The sequence below is a fragment of the Lampetra fluviatilis genome, chromosome 2 (assembly GCF_964198595.1).
Source record: "Lampetra fluviatilis chromosome 2, kcLamFluv1.1, whole genome shotgun sequence".
Lineage (NCBI taxonomy): Eukaryota > Metazoa > Chordata > Hyperoartia > Petromyzontiformes > Petromyzontidae > Lampetra > Lampetra fluviatilis.
This window is the reverse complement of record NC_136276.1, coordinates 24,709,080-24,731,943: the sequence shown is the minus strand read 5'-3', so window position 1 is coordinate 24,731,943 and position 22,864 is coordinate 24,709,080. Positions and strand designations below refer to the sequence as shown.

The 22,864-nt window shown below is 46.6% G+C and overlaps 1 protein-coding gene across 2 annotated transcripts; it reads left to right on the top strand.

Annotated features, from left to right (window-relative positions):
* The first annotated feature begins 1,143 nt into the window (after positions 1–1,143).
* On the top strand, positions 1,144–22,864 carry FAM204A (family with sequence similarity 204 member A). Of its 2 annotated transcripts, XM_078872804.1 has the most exons (8): positions 1,990–2,057; positions 2,643–2,670; positions 5,051–5,126; positions 5,410–5,506; positions 6,059–6,152; positions 14,689–14,778; positions 16,225–16,331; positions 21,761–22,864. In XM_078872804.1, exons 1-8 carry the CDS (start codon positions 2,002–2,004, stop codon positions 21,810–21,812), a joined length of 600 nt encoding a protein of 199 aa, XP_078728930.1. In that variant the 5' UTR covers positions 1,990–2,001; the 3' UTR covers positions 21,813–22,864. The 2 variants fall into 2 exon arrangements, with proteins under 2 accessions (XP_078728921.1, XP_078728930.1); XM_078872795.1 differs by lacking the exon at positions 2,643–2,670 and having other exon boundaries at positions 1,144–2,057.

The window sequence follows — 22,864 nt, the reverse complement described above, 5'->3', positions numbered from 1 at the left end:
CAATCCATAACCAGAGATTTGCCCAAAATCCCTTCAAGCCCCCAACAGTTGCTCACGGAATCCTTTCGGGTTAGGATACTCCCAACAAGCATTTCACAGGGATTCTGGGAGGACGCGTACATCCCTTTGCCTATCCACTGCTAGATTAGAGCCTGCCCGTGTTGTTTGGGTCGTGGGGGATATCGGACTGAGTATTCGCACATCGCGAGGCAAAGGCGAGGATATGCTGCCCCAACGCATGGCCGAGTGAATTGCAATGCACTTAATTTCACCATGTCTGAAGCCTGCCACGTTTGGGGCCTGGATCGTGTTTCGATAGAATTGGGTTACTCTATTTCACGAAACACGTAAGAAAAAGACAAGTTTGCAAAAATCTATGCAATGCAGTCTCAATCTTTGAAAATCGTGAGTTTATGGGTTTCTGAGACCGAGTCAAAAGTTAGATTTGAAGCTTTCGTGACTGCAAGGATTCATACTCTGGTTTTTTCGGTAAAGTCAACCGCTTAAGTAAGCGGGTGTGCTTTTGCTACGTTGTCCGCACCTGAAGGACGCTTGTGTTGCGCCCGAAACGTCGTGATTTAATTTATTTTTTATTTATTTTATTTTTTACCTACGTGACTTTACCGAAAAAACCAAAGAGTATGAGTCTAAAGGTCTCTGCGAGTATGGGTATTTACGCGAGTCTTGGGTATCTTGAGTGGGTGTTTGTGCGAGTTATCAGTCTCAGCTGGAGCAGTCGGGGGCACAGCTGGTGCATCTTGCCAGTCATCTCAGCCAGCCAAACCATGGCACCTGCTGGGTCTGTCCCGTGACCTGTCGGCAGCGAGCCTTCGACACTTCACGTGGCCACAAAGTGCACCCAGCCTGGCACAGCCGACGTGACGACGTCACCGCGACTTCGTGACGAACGGCGGGAATGGGTATCGGTCGAGTGAGTGGCCGTCCCGCTGCGTGAGGCTGTTCGTGGTCTGCCATTCGTGACGCTGGGTGGTGAGGGGGGGGCCCACGTAGCGGCTTTGAATTCACGGAGCCCCCCCCCCACGGTAACCTTTGACCCGTAACGCCCCCCCATCACCCCACCGTCGATTCCTACGATCGCGATTTCCGCGTGAAATCCACGACTGAGAGAATCGATCCGAGCGCGATTGGGAATCGTCGGGGGCGTTGCGAATTTAATCGCTCGGGAGCCGCGCAGCCGCACGGCGCTCCTGACGATTACCGCGTCCACGCGATCCGAGAACCGCTCCTCACGTCCTGGACGAGCCGCGGTGGTGGCGTGAGACGTTCACTATCTCGAGGCCCGCTGTGCAGCAGCAGCAGGAGGAGATGGGTTCGATCCCGACCTGACCCCCCCCCTGTTGTGTTCGGAGTTTGCGTTTCTCTCTCCCCGCGGTCGCGTGGATATTTCTTGGTGTCCTCCGGTTTCCCCCTCCACATTTAGAATGAGCACCACGCGTTTAGAGTTTGTTTGGCTGCTGTCAATCTCCACACGATGATGGCAAACCACTCGGTTGAGCTTATTCGTGATAGCCAGGGAGCTTCTGAAAAACAGCTGCATAGCTCAGTGGGGTGAAATAAAACGAGGTTAACAAGTGAAACAGTGACTTTGTGAAGGCGCAAGATCCCAACGTGTCACAGCATCATCGTCAGCAGGAGCAGCGATCGATCCACTGCTGGATGAAAGCTTCCCAAGGCCACGCGCACGCGACCTCCGAATGCGGAATCGATTCTTGCGCTCGTCAATCACCAACCGACCGCGATTCGCCCAAGACCGGAACGCAGGGAATCGATTCTCTGACAATTGGTTGTTTGAATCGACATCCCCCATTGGCTTAATGTCGGAATCGATTCGTGTTTTCTGCCAAGTCGATTCCTCGGTGCCCACTGACCGTGGACGCGGAGACGAAGACAACAACATGGAGAGAGTGGGGAGAGACGCGGAGAGAGATAGGGAGGAGGAGGGGAGAGATGGGGAGGAGGAGGCGAGTGAAGAGAAGAGCGATGGGGAGGAGGCGAGGAGAATCCGCGAGGCTGTGGGACAGAGCGGTCTTCGGCAGGTCGAGTCTCATGCAACCACCACGACAACTACTCACCTGGTGTGCACACTCAGTGACACACTCACCTGGTGTGCACACTCAGTGTCACTCACCTGGTGTGCACACTCAGTGTCACTCACTCAGTGACACACTCACCTGGTGTGCACACTCAGTGTCACTCACCTGGTGTGCACCACTCAGTGACGTCACTCACACTTAACTTCTAATTTAGCAATCTTTGAAAGAACGTAATCAACCAGGCTATGCGTTAATTGTGTGTTGACCGACCCTCTGTGTTGCATTGCATTACATTTCGAAATTTTGCTAGGTTATTTAATTTAGTGTGTCTCTCTCCCTGCCTCCTAATTTTTTCAAGCTTTCGCACCGTGCCACTCACCGTACCACTCATGGACATGCTAATTTCTCTAACCCCTCCCTCTCTCTCCACCCCCGCCCCCCTCTCTCTATTTAAGGCCTCGACACAGAGGCGTGATTTCTCTGTGTGCCTGTGTTTGTTCTCTCTCTATGTATCTCTGTGATATCTGTCTGCTTATATGTCTGTCTATATGTCTCTGGTTCTGTGTTTTATCTCTCTCTCAAATATAGCATTCTCAGGAAGAACGTAATCAACCAGGTAGGGTGTTGACTGTTATGTTTTCCGACTCTCTGTTGTATTACATTACATTTCTAAGTATACTAGATTTGTGTTTCTATTTAATTTATACCTGATGATGATTGCTTGTGTTGCAATCGAAACGTCGTATGCTAGTATTTAATTTATTATTTTCTCTTTATACGTGACTTTACCGAAAGAACCAAAGAATACGTCACTCAGTGTCACACTCAGTGACACACTCACCTGGTGTGCACACTCAGTGACACCACTCAGTGTCACTCACTCACCTGGTGAGTACACTCAGTGACACACTCAGTGACGTCACTCAGTGTCACCACTCACCTGGTGTGCACACTCAGTGACACACTCAGTGACACACTCACCTGGTGTGCACACTCAGTGACACACTCAGTGACACACTCACCTGGTGTGCACACTCAGTGACACACTCACCTGGTGAGCACACTCAGTGACACACTCAGTGACACACTCACCTGGTGTGCACACTCAGTGACACACTCACCTGGTGAGCACACTCAGTGACACACTCAGTGACACACTCACCTGGTGTGCACACTCAGTGACACACTCAGTGACACACTCACCTGGTGTGCACACTCAGTGACACACTCAGTGACACACTCACCTGGTGTGCACACTCAGTGACACACTCACCTGGTGTGCACACTCAGTGACACACTCACCTGGTGTGCACACTCAGTGACACACTCAGTGACACACTCACCTGGTGTGCACACTCAGTGACACACTCAGTGACACACTCACCTGGTGTGCACACTCAGTGACACACTCAGTGACACACTCACCTGGTGTGCACACTCAGTGACACTCACTCACCTGGTGTGCACACTCAGTGACACACTCAGTGACACGGAGTTGAGCTCAGACTGCACTTGCTAAAGCCGCAAACCCAGCCATGGATCCACCACTCGCACAACAACAACAACCACCACTGGTAACCACTCACAAGAACAACTCGTTACAGACACGACAACCACATCAACAATCTTAGGTTCGTAGTCGATATCTATGTATGTTGAACTTCTGATTGTTGTGGTATTTTTTTTGTTAGGGTTAGGCCACGCGGTAGTTTCATGGCAAATTTCATGCCAATAACCCTCCCGCGACCCGTCAGGGTGGTCACGTCTACACAGAGTTGATGTTCGCGTTGCCGGTGCATGGACCACGTTGTGACCGACACAGCAGCTGCTCCTGACCGGTGGCCTGAGACTGTTCATGCCATGACTGCGTTCAACGTCAGCGCAGGCCGGGTGCTTGAACCGAAGCCCCTGAACCTTCAAATTGTCAACGAAACAGACCTGTTCAAGAAGAGAATTGAAGTCAACAGGTTTTAGCATCAACTTAGCATTACTTAACATTCTTTTACAAAAAATAGTTGGTAAACATGTGAAGAGATGGATATTTGTTGATAGATTTAGTTTATCATAACAAGTGCTCAAAAGGAATGAGTACATCTTGAAATAGTCGTATAAAACGAGTGTATGTACGTATGTTGAACTTCTAGCCAACCGGGCTCATAGGTGCGGGGGGAAGACAACGAGGAGGAAGTGCTGCTGTGTTGCACAGACAGGTGGTGGAGCTACAGCTGCAACACTGAAGCTGGAATCTGGCACCAGCAAGCCCTGGGGAACAGTGAGGCCCGAGTTTCAATGACACTGCGGTGTGGGTCATTACGTAAACTATTAAACTACAATTAATGTTATTTACCAGCTAAGGCCCACCGAGCTATGAAGCTCTTTTTCAGAAACAAACTGGCTATCACAAATGATAGATCAACAAAGTGGCTTATGTGGAAATATATCGCAGCCAAATACGCACGTTGATTCTAAATATGGAGGGGAAAAAACTGGAGGACCCGGAGAGAGCACACGGAACGGGGAGAGAGACACGTCAACTCCATTCTAGATTTGAAGTTTTCGTGACTGCAAGGAATCATACTCTTAGGTTTTTTCGGTAAAGTCACGTAGGTAAAAAATACAATTAATAAAAGTAATAATAGAAATAAAATAATAAATCACGACGTTTCGGAGACTTATGTTGCCTCCGAAACGTCGTGATTTATTATTTTATTTCTATTATTACTTTTATTAATTTTATTTTTTACCTACGTGACTTTACCGAAAAAACCTAAGAGTATGTCAACTCCAATTATACAGCAGGCGTCAGGATCGGGATCGCACCTACGACCTCCTGTATACCAGGCGAGGTAGTTAACATCTCACCACCGTGAGATGTTAATGGTATTGCATCATTAAATCATTGCTTATCTTAAAAAATATAATAAAATATAAATGTGTGTGATGCTTCTCCCAACATCGGGTTGTGTTTAACAATTGAAACTTTTGTCTCCTGATAGAAGTTTATTGAATTGCAACGGCGGAGGGAGATGCTTGTGAAAAGATCAACAAACGATTTGAGACGCTACGATGAAAGTACGAACTTTGCCTTGCCCGTCACATCTTGCGTGTGCCACGTGGAGCATTTGTGTCATTCTCACTTCATGCCCAAATTGCTTGAGAGAAGCTGCTGCACCCAACGCACCATTGTACTTGTTCAGTTTTCCTCAAAGCCCTTTGTTTAGATGTGTGTGTGTGTGTGCTAAATGAGCTCTTGTGCACTCACTAAGTTAGTCATGCTGTGATTGTTATTATGATGGAGTGTACGCATGACTTGCATTGACGAGAACATCCTCCTGCACCGCTCACACCCTCCTAGCCACACGGTCATCACGGAAGAGGAGGAGGAGGAAACACAAAGCTCACGACTCGCCCATCCCACAGCAACAGGGCGAGCCAGGCGACCGTCCCGCCAGGTATGACCACGATTCAGTTCGACAGGACAGTCGTCCCTCGGTTAGCAGTGACATCGGTAAACGGTTTTTAGGGTTAACGTTTCGCCCCCCATAGGATCTCATGGTTTTGACTGACGTTGACATTATGACTAGCGGTACGTTTACGTTATGCACGCGATGGCGCCAATTTTGGCGAATCCGAGCGCTCGTAAGTGGGGCTGAGCCACGGCCTCAGCCAATCAGCGATGCACCATTTATGGGCGTTGAAACCTCGACTGGCTCTGTTTACATTGTAACGTTTTCTGTTTTGTCAGTGGAAACAGCTCTCTTGTACACTCCGTGATTTTTACTTATTTTTCAACTTATAAGTGAATTCGATTAACAGTTATTTCGGTTCAGAGTAGTTTTCATGGAACGGATTATAAACATTACCCGAGGGATTGCTGTATGTACGCTTACTGGACAAATCCATTTACCTGTGCACCGATGGGATGAAGTAGGGCTCATAAGCAGACTGCGTTCGTTTTCGTACCGCAGCGGGTCTAATCGTTCCCGTCGCTCGTTGTGATGCAGCGAGGGCCCGGAGGCGCAGTGGAGCGAGCTCAAGCAGTACTTCCACGCCAACAAACGCCTTGAGCCGCCACCGTGCAGCCGCCCCCCTCCCATGGTACGCCTCTCGCCCACCGCTCCCGGCCCTGTGAGCCCCCTGCCTCACACCCATACCCCCTTCTCCACTGACGCGGTACGGACGGTTTTACAGCGGATATTTGACTTTTCCGAGCCAAGCCGCGATATACGCTGGCCCCGCAAGGAGACATCTGTATAAAAAAAACTACAGTCTGTTCTCCTATAATGCGGTTGTAGTTGTGTTCCTGAAGAACACTGCATTATGGAAAAATTGCGTTATAATAAATAATATAAAGCACGGTCCACGGTAACACGTGAGATGCGTAAGCAGGCTGAACAAAGACTCAGGCGCGTGGGTAGCATCGAGAAGCATCCAGCAGCCTCCCGCCGTGTGTGATGCTACGCCCAGGCAGCCGTACGGCCACTTGTTCCTACTCGCGCGACATAGTTCCATTCACTCGACCGCATTATATCAATTTCTCATCCAAGTTATAAAAAATGTGTTCCCAAATACATTAATCGCATTACATCAAATTCGCGTTTTGAAAACAGGAGAAGAGACTATTTTACCGGGTAATGCCCACTGAGCTATACAGCTCTTTTTCAGAACCTACCTGGCCACAAGTGATAGCTTAATGAAGTGGCTTGTCACGTGGAAATTTATAGCAGGAACCAAATACTCTAAACGTACATTAATTTTAACGTGGAGGGGAAAACCGGAGGAGCTGGAGAAAAATCGACACGACCATGGAGTTAACATGCAAACTCCAAACATACAGCAGGCGTCAGGGTCGGGATCGAACCCACGACCTCCTGTATACCAGGCGAGGTAGTTAACATCTCGCCACCATGGCACTCCTTTCCCCGCGCCAACATCTCGCCTCGAGGTCTGCAGTGGAAAACAATCCGGTGCCTCCTGAGCCTCGCCAGGCTTGCTCGGCACGGACCCGGCACGGCACCGTCCGGTACACGGCTCCGTACGGTGCAAAAAGGGTTCTTATAAACCCGACCATCATTCAAGATGACAAACCCTGTGAGAATCTGAATATTTATTTAGACTGGAGGAATTCAATGAGCTATGAAGCTCTTTTTCACAGATGTCCCGTAGGTTCAGAGATGTCCAATCGGACATCTATGAACCGACTGTGGTGGTGATAGCATGCTGTGAGGGCTGTTTAGATGGCACATATGTGCTGGGTTTTTGTACGTGTGCAATTTTTACGTTTTCCCTATGCGAAAAAAACAATGGGTGACACCACGATCTGTGGAGGATGGGGGGCCTTGCCGTTGCCCCTGTGCCTGGTTAAACGAGCGTCGTTCCGTGGGAAGTCAACGGGAGGATTTCACCACAAATCTCGCTGTCGCCTGATGATGCTGGTTGTAATTACTGGCGAAACATCGTACTCGAATTGTAAATGTTGTCGTGGGTTTACTCTCCAACACACCGGTGTGCTGTACCAGTAACTAATTGGCACGTTTTGTTTATGTGACAAACCTTACTAATTGGTTGTGTTGTCATGTTGTGGCGGGTTTAACGACACGTTTATATTTAGGCGATCTAACCCAAAAAAAACTCTTATGGGAAGTCAACAGTCAATGTCACCCAAAGTGGCACCACGCTCATTTGATCAGTAAAAAGCTTTGTTCATGACGGGCCACAATTGCACTTCACGCGCGTTTTTCGCCAGGTCTCTCCAACGTGCAAATCAGCCTCTCTTTGTTTTGTTTTTGGGAATGCATAATGTCATGTACACTCAGCAAAAGTAGCCGCCAATTTAGAGCAGAATCACAAGGCTGCCTACCTACAGGAAGTAAAGAAAGGAAGCACCGTGGAGATAACGCAGAGTGGGAGTGAAACGCAGACCTGTTGTGTAAATCTGCATGTCTAAGGGCATCGGAGGAAAGTGGACACCTCTCCCAATACATTCGCTGCACACAGTCACATTCATGGCCTCTCAGCCAGCCTCTACACCCAGCGACGAGTGTTGTCGGAGCCTCATCCAAACCCCACCATTTGCTTGAATCGTACTGACTTCCACGATCCACCCTACCCGCACTGACCATGTTGAGGCCAGAAACCATTCTGGGCACTATGTTGAAGCTACCACATTTCTGGGAGGCTCAGCATTGCTGCCCCCACACACCCAGTGAGTCGACCTTTCTCTTTGTCACCTTGGGCCCATATCACGCACGAGACAAAAGCGCGATTTTTTTTTTTTACAAAACCTTCGGAACGCGGAGACGGCCTTTGTGAAACTGGGACTGTCAGTCAAAACTGAGGGACGCTTGGTAGCTTCATAGACCCACTGCCCCTCGTTGCTAAGCGGCACAACATCACGGTCAACCTGGAGAGGGCAGACTTGCACTGGCACGAGGCCGAAAAGCTGCCAAGGATACAACGTTTAAAGGGCCGTCCATAAATGACGTCACGCACCTAGGGGGGGGGGTCAGACATTTGTGACGATGTGTGACGAGGGGGGGGTGAGAAATGTGACGTCACATCAAAATGCGCAACTTTAAATAGATATATAATTGTTCTAACAACACTAATTGTTCTAACAACACTCCTACAACATCAGAGTGCAGCTCCATATTAAATACGCACTACAATGGCAATAGTTTAAAGCGATTTGAAGCATGTTTTATTTTCAAAATGGAAATATGGTTTTGGGGGGGGGCAGAGCTTTGTGACATCATATTTGAGGGGGGGTCTGACTTTTTGTGACGCCGTGTGGCGAGGGGGGGGGTAAAAAATCGTCCAAAATCGCGTGACGTCATTTATGGACGGCCCCTAAAGAGAATGTAGAGCAGTGTTCTTCATTGCAAGGCCCACGGGCCGCCGTTAGCCCCTGGTGACCTTTAGTGCAGCCCCTGACAAACAAATGTGAGAACACCCCTCATCATAAATCTTGACTTGAAGCTTTCGTGACTGCAGGAATTCATATTCTTTAGGTCTTTCGGTAAGTCACAAATTGATCGTTTAACATTTTTTTTTTATTTGAACCTATCTACGTGACTTTACCGAAAGACCCAAAGAATATACTCCCCATCATCAACGTTCTATCAAACCCCAATGGTTTCAAATGTGTGGTGGCTCTCGCACTGATGATGTCTTATTGGCGAAAGCGCCCCCCCTCTGAAAGTTATTGAAGAACACTGATGTAGATTAAGTTTATTGTAAGAGTAGGTTGGCCTGCGTTGAGTGAAAATCTCCATTGTGTGTTACTTCTCATTGCGGTTTAAAATGCACGCAGCCGGGCAAGTGACGTGAGAGCGTGCACGTCCCATTGTCACGATGAACCAGTGACGTCACAATCGTCACTGGGGCCAGCACTGCACGATAATAAGAGAAGTGTTTTGCAAGAGAGCTGCATTGCATCAGTGCAGTACTGGGAATGGTCAGTTTAAGTCGGGGTTACGTTCCTGGAAAACACGACTTAAACTGGGACGACGTTAACTGATTAGCTATTTCCGGTAAGAACGAACTAAAATACAGGAGATACGTTCCAGCACTCCGATACTCCATATGTAAAGTCCTAATAGATTGCAAATAATGGAGGAAAATAAGTAAAATATATATTTACATACAAATAAAAAAACATTACATAACAATAAAATAAGACGCGCAATAGGTATATAAATCTTGCCAGGGTATATTTGCTCACATTATCATGGGGGGGGGGGGGGGGGCGATGTGGCTCGAATGAGTCGAGGGAGGTCAAGAGGCAAGTGGTGGAGGGATACATCGGCGAATAACAGCATAGTACCACTACGCTGCTCAAAGTAGTCCCTCGGGCATGCCAGAGCAAGCGCGTGCAGCACACAAACACAACTTGGTAGCGAGCGATTGAGCAACTTACAAGTGATAGTAGACACTTTTGTGGATGACATCAAACTGATCGACGACTTAAACTGATAATACCCAACTTAAATTGATTGTTTCCGGTACTGAAAGATCGCTACTTGGCCTGTATTTGACTTCATGAGGAATGTTCAATGCTTTCCAGTTCAGGTTTAAAGCGTTTATGCATTACCTTTGGCCGTCTGTGCGCGATGGGATGTAAGATAGTGCCCTTGAGATGATCCAAATTTGAACCAAACCTATTCTTCTTTTTCATACTTTGATACTGGCAAAAAGGTCCCATAATATAGCAGCTCAACCCAAGCTATAAATCCTCTGATACGTGTGGCATTGTCTTTGAGCCTTTCGCCTTTTGGTGTTCTCTGGTCTGACGCTGGTGAGACTAGGCCATGAAGAATTCTGTCTCTGGTGTAGGCCAATCAGTTTCAAGGACAACGCATATATTACACTATGTAACACAATTTTTGTTCCTGGGTAGTAAGTGTTATTTCCTCATTGCTTATGCCTAAAAAGTATAGAAAATGGCTATTATTCCCCACAAGCTTTGCTTTTGTGACCAGGACATTGATATTTTGAAATGTACCTATTTTCAATGAGAAAATGGGCGAATTTGTGTCTTTTCGTTCACATTAAGTCAGAGAAAAACAACATATGAATAAAAATGGACATGTATTTATACTAAAGTAATACAAAAATGACTACAAAAGATGTAGAAGTGAGTAGTTTTTCGAGATTTACGATTATACTATAAATCACTTTCACGAATCAGCCCCTAAATGTAGTCTCTCATCATGTTCTCGTTATACTGTCCTTGGTAGCGGCGTTCAAAGTCCAGTATATCCTGGTGGAAGCGCTCACCTTGCTCCTCCGAGTATGCTCCCATATTCTTCTTGAATTGATCAAGATGAGCATCAAGGATATGGACTTTGAGGGACATCCCACAGCCCATTGTGCCGTAGTTCTTCACCAGAGTCTCAACCAGCTACACGTAGTTTTCGACCTTGTGATTGCGCAGGAAGCTACGAACCACTGCAACAAAGCTGTTCTAAGCCACTTTCTCCTTACTAGTGAGCTTCTTGGGGAATTCATTGCACTCCAGGATCTTCTTCATCTGTAATCCGACGAAGGCACTGGCTTTGACTTTTGCCTCAGACAGCTTAGGCAAGAAGTTTTGAAGGTACTTGAAGGCTGCTGACTCCTTATCTACAGCTCTGACAAAAAAATTCATAAAGCCCAATTTTACGTGCATTGGTGGCATCAGCACCTTCCCGGGGGCCACCAGTGGCTCCCACTTGACATTGTTCCTCCCCACAGAGAACTCGGTCCGCTGTGGCCAGTCCCGCCTGTGGTAGTGCGCCTTGGTGTCCCTGCTGTCCCAAAGGCAAAGATAGCAGGGAAACTTTGTAAAACCGCCTTGGAGACCCATAAGAAATGCCACCATTTTGAAGTCTCCGATGACCTCCCAGCCATACTCATCATACTTCAAGGCGTCCAGAAAAGTCTTGATGCTGTTGTAATCCTCTTTGAGGTGCACCGAGTGAGCCAGGGGAAGAGACGGGTACTTGTTACCATTACGGAGCAGCACGGCTTTGAGGCTCCTGGATGAGCTGTCAATGAAGAGGCGCCACTAATTCTGGTTACAGGCGATTCCAATTGCCTCGAACAGACTGGTCACATTGTGGCAGAAGCAGAGCCCATCTTGATGGGTGAAGAAGTTGCAAAAAGGTTGGTGACGCTTCCTCTGATCTGCGACTTGTACACTTTCATCCAACAAGTTCCACTGCTTGAGCCTAGACGTCAAATGCTCGGCATTGGACTTGGTGAGACCAAGATCTCTGATAAAGTCGTTGAGGTATTTTTGGTTGGGGTAGTATGGGTTTATCTCCTGCGGTTATCGCACAGTCCCTAATGCGGTCACCCTGTGAGCAATGTTACAGCCATGGAAGTGAGATACTCTGCGTGTTAAGCTTGATCTGTTCTCAATCTTCCTGCCCTTTGCCACCCACCACAGAGGCCCCCTGGTGGTCTATCCAAACACTAAAACTATGATTGAAATTTTTTTTTATTTTATTAGGTTTGGCCCACTGAGATCTATAGATCTCTTTCAGAAGTGACCTGGCCACAAATGTATATGTATAGCAGCCAAATGCTCAAAACGCATGTTTCTAAATGTGGAGGGGGAAACAGGAGGGTCCGGAGAAAAATCCACACGACCACAGGAAGAGTAACATGCAAACTCCAAATATACAGGTGTCAGGGTCGGGATCGAACTCACGACCTCTTGTATACCAGGCGAGGTAGTTAACAACTCCCCACCGTGGCACCCCTATGCAGATTCAACCATGCTTAGCTTCCACAGTCTGACGAGAATTAGCACGGTTGTGCACCTCAGATTAGTACAATTGACTAGTATGGTGCGAAAGAATTTGAACATACATACAGAATGGGCGCTTTCTGGGTAATCTGGTCATACAGAGCATCACATGTGTCCGTATATATCGTGTACCGACCTTTTAGTCAAGGCCCCTTCCAGACCATAGGTCAGTGGATTTAAAAATGCGTTAAAATTTGACATTGAAACAAACACCTGCTTGTTTACGATTCCCTGTTGTTCACCATCTGCCGGGTGAGGGGGTGTGTGGTGGTGATGTATCATTTTACTGCACTTGTTGATTTTGCAGGGATGGCAGTTTTCTCATTCTCTCAATCTTGTTTACCGAGTTTTGAAGGTTTTTTTTATGTTACTCATTAACGGGTAAACTGCTCATGTGTGGCATGCTGGTGTAGTTTTCCTCAAAATGCACCTGGCCTGGCACATGCGCCGTGGTGATGTCACCGCCACTTCATGGCGAATGGCGTATTTTGGTCTAGTTTTACAAGTTTCTCTGTGATGATCCTGAGCAAGATAAAGGGGGTCCGGTGTTTACGATTTTTCACTTTTGGAATGTTCTGGTTGTTGCCAATCCTGTCGTGTGGAGAGACTGAGATGCGTTTGGATTACTCTCTACGTAATAATTCACGGAATGTTTTCTTCACAATCAGTTATACGTTAAATTGTGGTTTTAGCATTTATAATGATTTCGCGTTAGTGTATGAAGAGTTGACGAATCTACATTTCTTGAAGGCCTCTCTGATCCTGTTCAAATACTGACTGAGGCCCACAAATAAGTGACCAGGTGAGACTATTCTGTTCTATTTTTATTTTATCAGGTAAGACCCACTGAGCTTCATAGCACTTTTTCAGAAGCGACATTGCTATCACAAATGATAGCTCGACAAAGTGGCTTATCATCACGTGGACATTTGTAGCAGCCAAATACTCTAAATGCATGACTATAAATTTGGGGAGAAAAACCGGAGGACCCGGAGAAAAATACACGCGACCACGGGGAGAAGATACAAACTCCAAATATACAGCAGGCATCAGGGTCGGGATCAAACCCACAACCTCCTTCATACCAGGCAAGGGAGTTAACATCACGCCACCACTTGTTGAAGACAGAAAATGCGTCTGTCTTCAACAATACACCACTCTGCAACATGGTTACCCAGGATGCATTGTGTCCTCATCTTTCGACACATTTATGTTTAATACAAATGAGTTTACACGTAATACGTTTGATTTTAGAAGGGTTTGTTACTCAGAATATAATTACAGGTGAATGTTCGTATGGATATTCTCGGGGAGTTAGGGAAGAGGGAGGCATTGTGTTTGAAGGGTATAGCGATACACTCCGATCATCCTGACGCACTTATCTGGCTTGCATCTACATCAGCCATGCGAAAGAAAAGAAGAATATTACGACCTTTAAGCTGATGCTGACGTCCGTGTTTATGGAGCTCCTGTGCCGAGCTGTACGTCTGTGTGTGTCAGGGACTCATGTGACGGGCTGTACGTCTGTGCGTGTCAGGGACTCCTGTGCTGGGCTGTACGTCTGTGTGTGTCAAGGACTCCGTTGCTCCCCACTTTGCTTTTAAGAGTTCACATTCGGGTTGTTAATTCACATTGCAGACACGTCTGTAAACGTTATCGCCGCGAACTTGTAAGCACTTGTTTTTTCTGGGCATACTTTTACGTAATATAAAGTGTGCGTTTCCCACTGCCACTCGTGTGAGTGGCAATTCTCAGAACCGTTTTTATATGTTGGTGTTTACACTAATGGTGTAGCGGCAGCCTAGTCACAGCGTGTTGTCAGTTTACTTGTACGTGTCGCTTCGTGACGTCACGGTACAGATTTGTGTTGACATTGTGGGGAGCTGTGGCGCAGTGGTTAGCACACTGCGCTATCAACCCGCCAACCTGAGTTTGATTCCAGCTCCTGCTAACATCGGTGGCGAGTGATCTGAGCTGGTCCTGGGCACCTCCCCCCTACTTAACCAACCCACACTGGCCAGTGTGGTGAGGATTGGTCAAACAACACGTGTATATATATATGTACGTTGAACTTCTTTAGCACCGTACGTAACCAACCGTGCTAATCAGAGGTGCGGGATGAAATGACTGTCCTGGTGTTGGGGAGGATTTATTTCAGCAGGGGATTGACAAAGGACTCTAAATTCTTATAATAATTATAAATTACGTGATTAAGGTAATGGTACTGTGAGCGTATGTGATCGTACTTGTCATAATTATCACCATACAGTGTGTTATGCGCGTGTGTTTACGCGTCATATGAGATTGTGTCATGCGTAATGGGCTGCGTTGCTCGGACAGGGCCGTCTGGACAAGAGGGTGGAGGCCGCCATTGCCGAGGGCGACATCGACGTGGCCGACCGGCTGAGTGACCAGGTGGCGTCGCGAGAGGTGCGTCGTCCTCTTCACATGCGCCCCGCATCCATCCTGCGTGGAGCCACGGCCATGAGAACTTTCCAACGTCACTTTACAGCAATGGGGGGGGGGGGGGGGCTGCCAGGGTGTAATGATTCGCACACTCGACTCACAATCCAGTGGTTCAGTCTCGACGGTGTAAGTCGGTTCACCGCAGTTAGACGGGCAGGTCGCGTGCGTGGTGGGGTGGAGTGTGGGTACTTCCACCTTTATTCAAGATTTCTCGCCGGTGTGGATGAGTAGGCCAAACACACTCTAGAGGGGTTCTCTAGAGCTCCCTCTCATGGAGGTCCTTCCAACAGTGGCGTGAGCGAGTACATGGAGGGTTGCACCTTTCAATGACGATGGAAATCTTTCAAGGCAGTGTAAGTGAAATGTCCAATCGCACCAGTATGGAACATCAATACGCAGCAGCAGCAGTATCTGGCAGTCTCTGTTAAGAAAAAAGTAAAACCCAAACCACCCCTCCTATCGAATGACTCGACTGCGTTGCGATCATATCATGTGAACGCTGTCGTCGGACTTAACAAGCTACGCAACATGCTGCAACGGGCTCGCGCTTTGTTTAAAAAACAAAGCGTGAAGCTTCTCTACGCGTACGCCGGCTCTATTCGCTGGTGACCACCTGTCCGTGAGTCAGTGAATCGGTGCCACAGACTTGTCGGAAAGTAAAACCCGATCAGCCCCACTCGATGCAGTGTGAACAATGAAATTGTGTGTCGTCATCACCTAACTGACGCGCGTTGTGAACTCCACTCCCCCATTAATAATCGAGAGCTGACTCAAATTAAGCAAAGTACAGTCGCACCCCTTTTACGTCGTTTCCCAAATACGTCATCACTTTATTAATACCACTGCATGATTTCAAACTGCTATAAACTATTATTTCTTTTACCAGGTAAGGCCCACCGAGCTGTCGAGTATATTTCTTTTTTCAGAAGCGACCTGGCCACAAATGATAGCTCGATTTAAGTGGTTTATCATGTGGAAATGTATATCAGCCAAATCCTCTCAATGCATGTTGATTTTAAATGTGGAGGAAAAAACCGGAGGACCTGGAGAAAAATTTACGCGACTATTGGGAGAGCATGCATACTCCAAATTTCGAGGCATCGGGGTCGGGATCAAACCCATGACCTCCTGTACACCGGGCGAGGTAGTGAATATCTCGCCACCTTGGCGCCTCTGCCCACACATCAGCATCCGTCTTTTATCATATCCGTCGCCTCAGACTTTGCCTCCCTGTCACTTGCGTTGATTGACGTCGTTTCGATATTCGTCTTCGCTCCTTTCGGGAACGCACCCCTGGCGTAAACCAGGGTATCAATGCACGTGAACCAGTTTTATTCCTCATTAAATCTCTTTCGTTATTGGGCATTTTTTTATTTTATGGTTTACACATTTACAATGTTTTCCTTGCAGTTTGGGGTGATGGTGAGCAAGGCGGTGGAGTGCCGCGAATTTGTAGCAGAGCAGCGCGCGATGTCAGAAGCCAAGTTCAAGAAGAAGAAACCCAACTTGGCGTGGGGGTAGGTGTGACGCTGTGCCCTCCACAAGCCTCGCTTCCCACGCATTCACATGTCGCTTACTAGTCTCCGCTCCTTACTCAACACTCAATTATTTTCCAGAGCTAACCCCATGACCCCCCTTAATCTCCGACCTCTTAACCACTACCACCGTTACCGGTCCCTCTTCATGTTCTCATGACATGGCTATCACTCATTCCCCCATTCACTCAATCCATTCGTCATCATTTGCTGTCATAAATTTTTGCTTTCACTTAATGCACAGATTCACCTCCATTGCTTTTTTTGTTATCTATTTCGTTCACCTAATCTCCACCGTTACATTCACACGCGTTGTTGTACCATTCTTAATTCTCTGTAAAGCGCCTTGGTTAAGGTGCTATATAAATTACATTAAAGATAAGATTAGCTAGTTAAACACGAAGGCTTTTACAACCAATATCCATAATAGAGGTTTTTTTGGGTTAGATTGCGTAAATATAAAGGTGTCGTTAAAATTACACATTTATGCATTATATGAATACGTTAACCCCCCTCCCCTCTGGGCTTCGCACCTGATTGGCCCACAAGTGATGACATCACATTTATCCCTCTATTTAAGACTGAAACAGGAAGAGGATTTTTTTCCAAAACTCTGGCTGTCGCCTGATGATGCTACTTGTAATTGCTGGCGAAACGTCACGATGCTCGAATTGTAAATGTTGTAGTGGGTTTACTCTCCAACACACCGGTGTGCTGCACTAGTAACTAACTATCACGTTTTGTTTACCTTAAACCTTACCGATTGGCTGTGTGGGGTGGTGGCGGGTTTAACGACATATTTATATTTACGTGATCTAACAAAAAAAAACCTATTATGGATAAGATCAGCTGTTGATGACGACAACAACAACATGAGCAAATAGCAAGTTGGATAGTGGCACAACGATCCACTTACACACGAGCTGCTTGAATTGCTCCTTCTCCTTGACGGACGTACTTTCCTGGCGTAGTTTCTTCTCTTGGCTGCCACTTTATCATCGATGTTCATTTTCACGTCCGTGCATTGTGTTCATGTTCAAACGCCGCTGTTGAGAATTACCAGCAATGAGAGACAGATCACGTAGGCATAAAATAAATCACGACGTTTCGGGCGCAACACAAGCGTCCGTCATCAGGTGGGAAAGCATGGTCTGCTGCTGAGGCAGACTGTTTTAAAAGGTTTGAAATGGGTGTAGCTCAAGGGTTATAAAGAATTCTAGATTTGAAGCTTTCGTGACTGCAATAATTCATATCCTTAGGTTTTTTCGGTAAAGTCACGTAGGTAAAAAAACATTAAAAAGTAAAATAAAATAAAAATCACGATGTTTCGGAGGCAACACAAGCTTCCGTCTTCAGGTGGTACCGTCACAGCCACGACAGCTGTATCAAGTAAATGAGAGATTGCAGAAGCCACCACTCCGTTTATATAATGGTTGGAGGAGGTGGTGGAGCAAGGGCCGCATACTTTTATTAATATGGTAAGGTGAGGCTTAAGACTAAGAATAGACTGCATAACAAAGGCTGAGCCTTTGTTATGGAGAGGTGCGGTTTGTGACTCAACCTGTAACAGGGAGACCACCACTAGACATGGTAAACTGTGATGGTTGTCTGTCAAATAAGATTGGCAAATAAGTGTAGTTAAATCTTTTTTGCATGGTTAATCACATCTTTCCAATGATTACTCAGTTTGTAACCGTCATCACGGTTGAAATTATGTCTGTGTTTGTATATTTGTATGGCTTCGTGTACAAACCTTTGATGGTAGCCAGGAGGTTTGCAGAGAACCTTGGTCTCGGAAAATACAATTTCATGAGAGCCCACCGAGTTGTAGCAATGATCGGCAACGGCCGAAGAATCAGTTTTGCCGTGTTTCAGATGTGACTTGTGCTCGCGGACACGATCAGAAACATGACGTTTCGTTTCTCCAATGTAGCAATCACCACAAATGCAACTCAATTTGTAGACTCCAGGATACTGTAAGTCAGGAACGACATCCTTCACAGATGGAATCAAATCATGGATTTTATGCACTGTACTGAATCGGACTTGGATCTTATGTTTGCTATGTATGGCAACGTGAACTATCACGTTGCCATACATAGCAGGCGTGACCATCTGTGAAGGATGTCGTTCCTGACTTACAGTATCCTGGAGTCTACAAATTGAGTTGCATTTGTGGTGATTGCTACATTGGAGAAACGAAACGTCATGTTTCTGATCGTGTCCGCGAGCACAAGTCAGATCTGAAACACGGCAGAACTGATTCTTCGGCCGTTGCCGATCATTGCTACAACTCGGTGGGCTCTCATGAAATTGTATTTTCCGAGACCAAGGTTCTCTGCAAACCTCCTGGCTACCATCAAAGGTTTGTACACGAAGCCATACAAATATACAAACACAGACATAATTTCAACCGTGATGACGGTTACAAACTGAGTAATCATTGGAAAGATGTGATTAACCATGCAAAAAAGATTTAACTACACTTATTTGCCAATCTTATTTGACAGACAACCATCACAGTTTACCATGTCTAGTGGTGGTCTCCCTGTTACAGGTTGAGTCACAAACCGCACCTCTCCATAACAAAGGCTCAGCCTTTGTTATGCAGTCTATTCTTAGTCTTAAGCCTCACCTTACCATATTAATAAAAGTATGCGGCCCTTGCTCCACCACCTCCTCCAACCATTATATAAACGGAGTGGTGGCTTCTGCAATCTCTCATTTACTTGATACAGCTGTCGTGGCTGTGACGGTACCACCTGAAGACGGAAGCTTGTGTTGCCTCCGAAACGTCGTGATTTTTTATTTTATTTTACTTTTTAATGTTTTTTTACCTACGTGACTTTACCGAAAAAACCTAAGAATATGGTTATAAAGAAGTGGCCGGGGCTAGTGATGTTAATGTGAGAAATTATCATGTAACTGTAGAAAATAAGGAAAGCGGCCTTCTCGACGAGGGCATGGAAGTGGCTATGTTAATGTGAGAGATTAGCATGATGTTAATGTGAGAAATTAGAGGGCACAGAAGTGGCTATGTTAATGTGAGGGATTAGCATGATGTTAATGTGAGAAATTAGAGGGCACGGAAGTGGCTATGTTAATGTGAGGGATTAGCATGATGTTAAAGTGAGAAATTAGCATGTAACTGTAGAAAAGAAGGAGAAGAGGTGGGCCTCCTCGACGAGGGAGTGCAACCCAACGGGTGTAATACATATTACAGCCTCAGCAGCAGACTAAGTTTTCCCACCTGATGACGGACGCTTATGTTGCGCCCGAAACGTCGTGATTTATTTTATTTTATGCCTACGTGACTTTACCGAAAGAACCAAAGAGTATGGATTCCTGCAGTCACGAAAGCCTCAAATCAAGATTGAGAGACAGATCCTCTAAAGCCAGATGCGGATCGTAGCCAACCCACACGGGTTGGATCTGACAGGATATGACTCAATACGAGAGCATGAGGATGTTTACACCATTGATGCCCTGGTGCTGCTCACAGTAGACTGTTTTGAATAATACTGGTAGGAACCTCCTGGTTACACCAGCCCACAGGGGATTATTTTGTCCGTCCGTCGTGCAGGGAGGGGCTGGGTGGGGAGGGAGGGGCTGGTTGGGGAGGGAGGGGCTGGGTGGGGAGGGGCTGGTCACCCCATGGTACCCTTATAAAACTCAACGTTTAACCTACTCACACCGGCTTGTGCCCGCCCTCACAGTCGGGCATATTTGCGGAATACACCACGCCGCCATTGACCCTGGCCATTGACCGAGCAACCCAATGTTCCTACCAGCTCCCTCCGCAGGAATGTTTTAAATTAACAATGATGCTTACACATCGTATATACAAATATGCAATATTTATGCACACGCATACAGGTGCACAATAGTCACAGAATCTACACACTGATCTAAATGCCCTGATACAGCCTGCCATACATTCACACAGCTTTTCAAGAGACCTGCATTTCGTTAAATTTTTCGATGTTTTCTCTTTTTTTCAGTGGTGACATGGCCTGCCAATTAGCACGTCCACCGTTTGTGGTGGAGGTTCACAGTTCGCATCCGACGGATGCCCTAATTAATACTGCGGGTGTAATGACCGTGATGATACCACATGCTGCCTGCCTCGCGGTGGCCATCCCTGAATGTCCGTCGCCAGAGTAGGCCACTATGTAGTGGCATATCGGGGTCCACATTTACCAAATTCGAAACTGGGAATTGCACGTAGTATTTGCATCTTACTGGCAGACTGATGCCCGTTTGCAGGCCAGGCTCTGGGTCACGTTGTATCCACGGGGACAGCTGCCACTGAGGGAAGCTCTTTCAATTGTGCTGAGATTAGATACGATGATGTAAGGCGCTTCTGAGGCGTATGGGGTGGGGCGCTTGATCAAAAACTACTCACGCTCACCTCCCTTCCACCCAGACTCCCCGCAGAATGTTGGTTATCTCTGTACCTCCCCCCCCCCATATATAAGCCCCCCTCTTCCCGACGAAAGAATACCATAGGTTGAGGCATCGAGCCTACCACCCCCACTTAAATGTGGCTATGAGACGCCGAGAGCCCTCCCCTCACCCCTGCGGATTTTCTGTCCCCCCACCGCCGTCCCTAGAACGCATCGGCGCGTTGTACCGAGCTCGTGTTCTTACCACAATAAAAACATTAAAAAACAACAATAGACCAACTAAAAAAACTACTCATTCTCGATAACGCAGCACGATTCTTACAGATCAGATATACGCATACGTACAGAACACATGCACGTACACGCTAACACCGAGTGTACATACACTTGCACAACAACACACACAAGATATAACAAATACTCGATGCCCGATGGATTGTTTCACCGCTTGAGAATGAGGGATGTGACGGCTTGGGAGAGAGGAGGCCTTCGTCCAGCAGTGAATAGATCAATCCCGTTGATGACGACAATGATTGTTCGAGCAAGAATGCCTAAACACACCTCGTGTTTCAATGTGCCACTCATAAGTGTATCCCAAAGAGAAAGAAAATAGACAACGTTTAGAGAAATGGCCGTTCTTCATAGCCGAGAGAGGGAAGAGGCCAGAGATATTGAGTGGTTAATATTTGCAGGCTGTACTACATAACCGTGGGGCCCTGATATCAATAATTTAATAGAAATACAGCAGTTAAGAAAATAGATGGAAAAATATGTAATGGGCAACGTTTCGGGTAATGACCCTTATGTGCTGTGAAGAAGGACCATTGCTCCAAATGTCACTGATTTAAAAACATATATCATCAGGGCGGCGCTCTTGATGCGTTCCGTTGCTGTTATTTACTCACATGCACCACTGCCAACGCAGCATCGCACGTTTTCACACGTGTTCTTTGTATGTTCTCTGTATGTTCTATCTTTCACGCATTTTTTTTTATCTTGTTGCAGATTCGAAGCTAAGAAACGGTGGGAGACGAAGAGCAACATGGGGTATATGTGAAACCTAGCGCAGGTGGGCGGCCGGAGCCTTTGCTCGCTTGTGTCCACCCCGCGGACCCGTGCTGGGGGGACACAGCGAGCGCAAGATGCTTGCTGTCGGCACCTCGGTGTGGGCAGTGTAACGCGGCGTAAAGCCGCTGCCCGTACCGTGACGGGATAGGTGGTATCCAGAGGTGGTGCTATGCAGGCACGGGATGATTCGCCGATGACCAAATTGCCAGAAAAGCACCGCTTGCTGGATCCCACAGGCCAAGCGGGTTTGAGCCTGGAAATTACCTGGGTTGGTGACTCTCATGTGCCAGCAGATTGCCATCGGCAGCTGCAGGGCTACATGGTGTTCAGTAGACGTCAGTGCAGCAGATTGCAATGTTGTATAGTAAATATATGCTTCCACGTCTGTGCTCCCCTACATCACCAACACCCGCACTGACCAGCGTGGTGAAGTTTGGTCAAGTAAACCCTACTATCCACATGGGGAGATCTTCATACAGCTGTGGATTGAAAAGAAAGGGGCTCATCTTCTTGGGTCTTTCGGTAATGTCACGTAGATAGGTGCAAAGAAAATAACAAAAAATAACAAAAAAACTAGTAGATTTTTGTTATATATATTTTTTGCAGTTTTTTGTTATTTTTGGTTATTTTCGTTTAACCTATCTACGTGACTTTACCGAAAGACCCAAGAATATTAATTCCTGCTGTCACGAAAACTTTAAGTCAAGATTTAAGAAAGATGCTGAGCATGCAATGATCCCCCAGAGTGATTTGGTGAATTGTCACGATTTGGGTCGGGATTCGATTCGAGAGTCAACAGCTTCGCCGCCTCGATTGTTTAGCAATGTCTGCTGCATTAGCCTCGATGTAACAGCATATCACTTACATGTTTGTATTAATCATAAGCCGACTTTGTGTGCACTATTTGATGAATCGATAGAGCGTTAATGGGTAAATGCTATTTAGTAGATCATATATTTTTAAATACAGGTTTAATTTAAAACTACTATATTTACCATTGTGATATTATTTGCACCACAGTATTCTAATAAACCGTGAACA